At 31.4% G+C, this 803-nt stretch overlaps 1 protein-coding gene across 1 annotated transcript; it reads right to left on the reverse strand.

Moving 5' to 3' along the window:
* Positions 1-293: 293 nt before the first annotated feature.
* Positions 294-803, reverse strand: LOC132933702 (uncharacterized). Its single transcript, XM_060999985.1, has one exon. The coding sequence runs from the start codon at positions 801-803 to the stop codon at positions 294-296; it is 510 nt and encodes a 169-aa protein (XP_060855968.1).

An 803-nucleotide genomic window follows, 5' to 3' on the forward strand; every position in this document is an offset into this window, starting at 1 on the left:
ACTTAATTATTTAAAAATATATAAATATACGTATATTACATACGTATAATACACGGATATACGTTTTATACTGACTACGATAATACTGTATACCTACAACTAGTGTTGTACATTAAATAGATAAGAAGATACATGCAAAAAAATATATTCACTAACTTCTAACAGATAATTTTTTAATAAATGAAATCAAACATAATACGGTATAATTTAGAATATTTATTTTATGATAAAACAAATATATAGCTATTATTATCGTTTACAATCATATCATTAATATACATTTATTGATTCACCTATAAATTACAATCTCTTGTTGTAGCATATTGGCAACCAAGATTTTGCCAAAATTCTAATCTTTCTCTTATAAGTAACATAGCAGATATCGATGTACCTAACCTCGGAGCTAAAAATGCCAAACCGACACCCGGTATCATTGCCGTCAGAGAGAACCCAAAACTAGTTGACTTGATGAGTGTGCTTGCTGTTACTGTTTTTTCTAAGATTTCTGAACACTGATTGTAGTCTCTATGATCCTTATCCAAAGAAGTTTTCATTTCTTTAAACACTTCTTTCAAATGCAAACCAAATCGACCGGACATCATCATTTGCGCGAACGCTAACGTCGCACCGGTTACCGGTATTGCGCTTAGTGTTGTCAATACCGTGGAAATGGATTCCTGTGTTATTAACGCCGTTCGTAAATCTTCGATTTGTCTATCGTTTCCACAGTACGAGGAAACATTTGGTGTACATAATGCAATTGCTAACAATATGTAAAAAAACGCAGAATTTATTGATTTCAT

Source organism: Metopolophium dirhodum, chromosome 1 (assembly GCF_019925205.1).
Source record: "Metopolophium dirhodum isolate CAU chromosome 1, ASM1992520v1, whole genome shotgun sequence".
Classification (NCBI taxonomy): domain Eukaryota; kingdom Metazoa; phylum Arthropoda; class Insecta; order Hemiptera; family Aphididae; genus Metopolophium; species Metopolophium dirhodum.

Coding starts and splice junctions, on each gene's coding strand:
- LOC132933702 (XM_060999985.1), bottom strand. CDS start 803: ATGAAATCAATAAATTCTGCGTTTTTTTACATATTGTTAGCAATTGCA.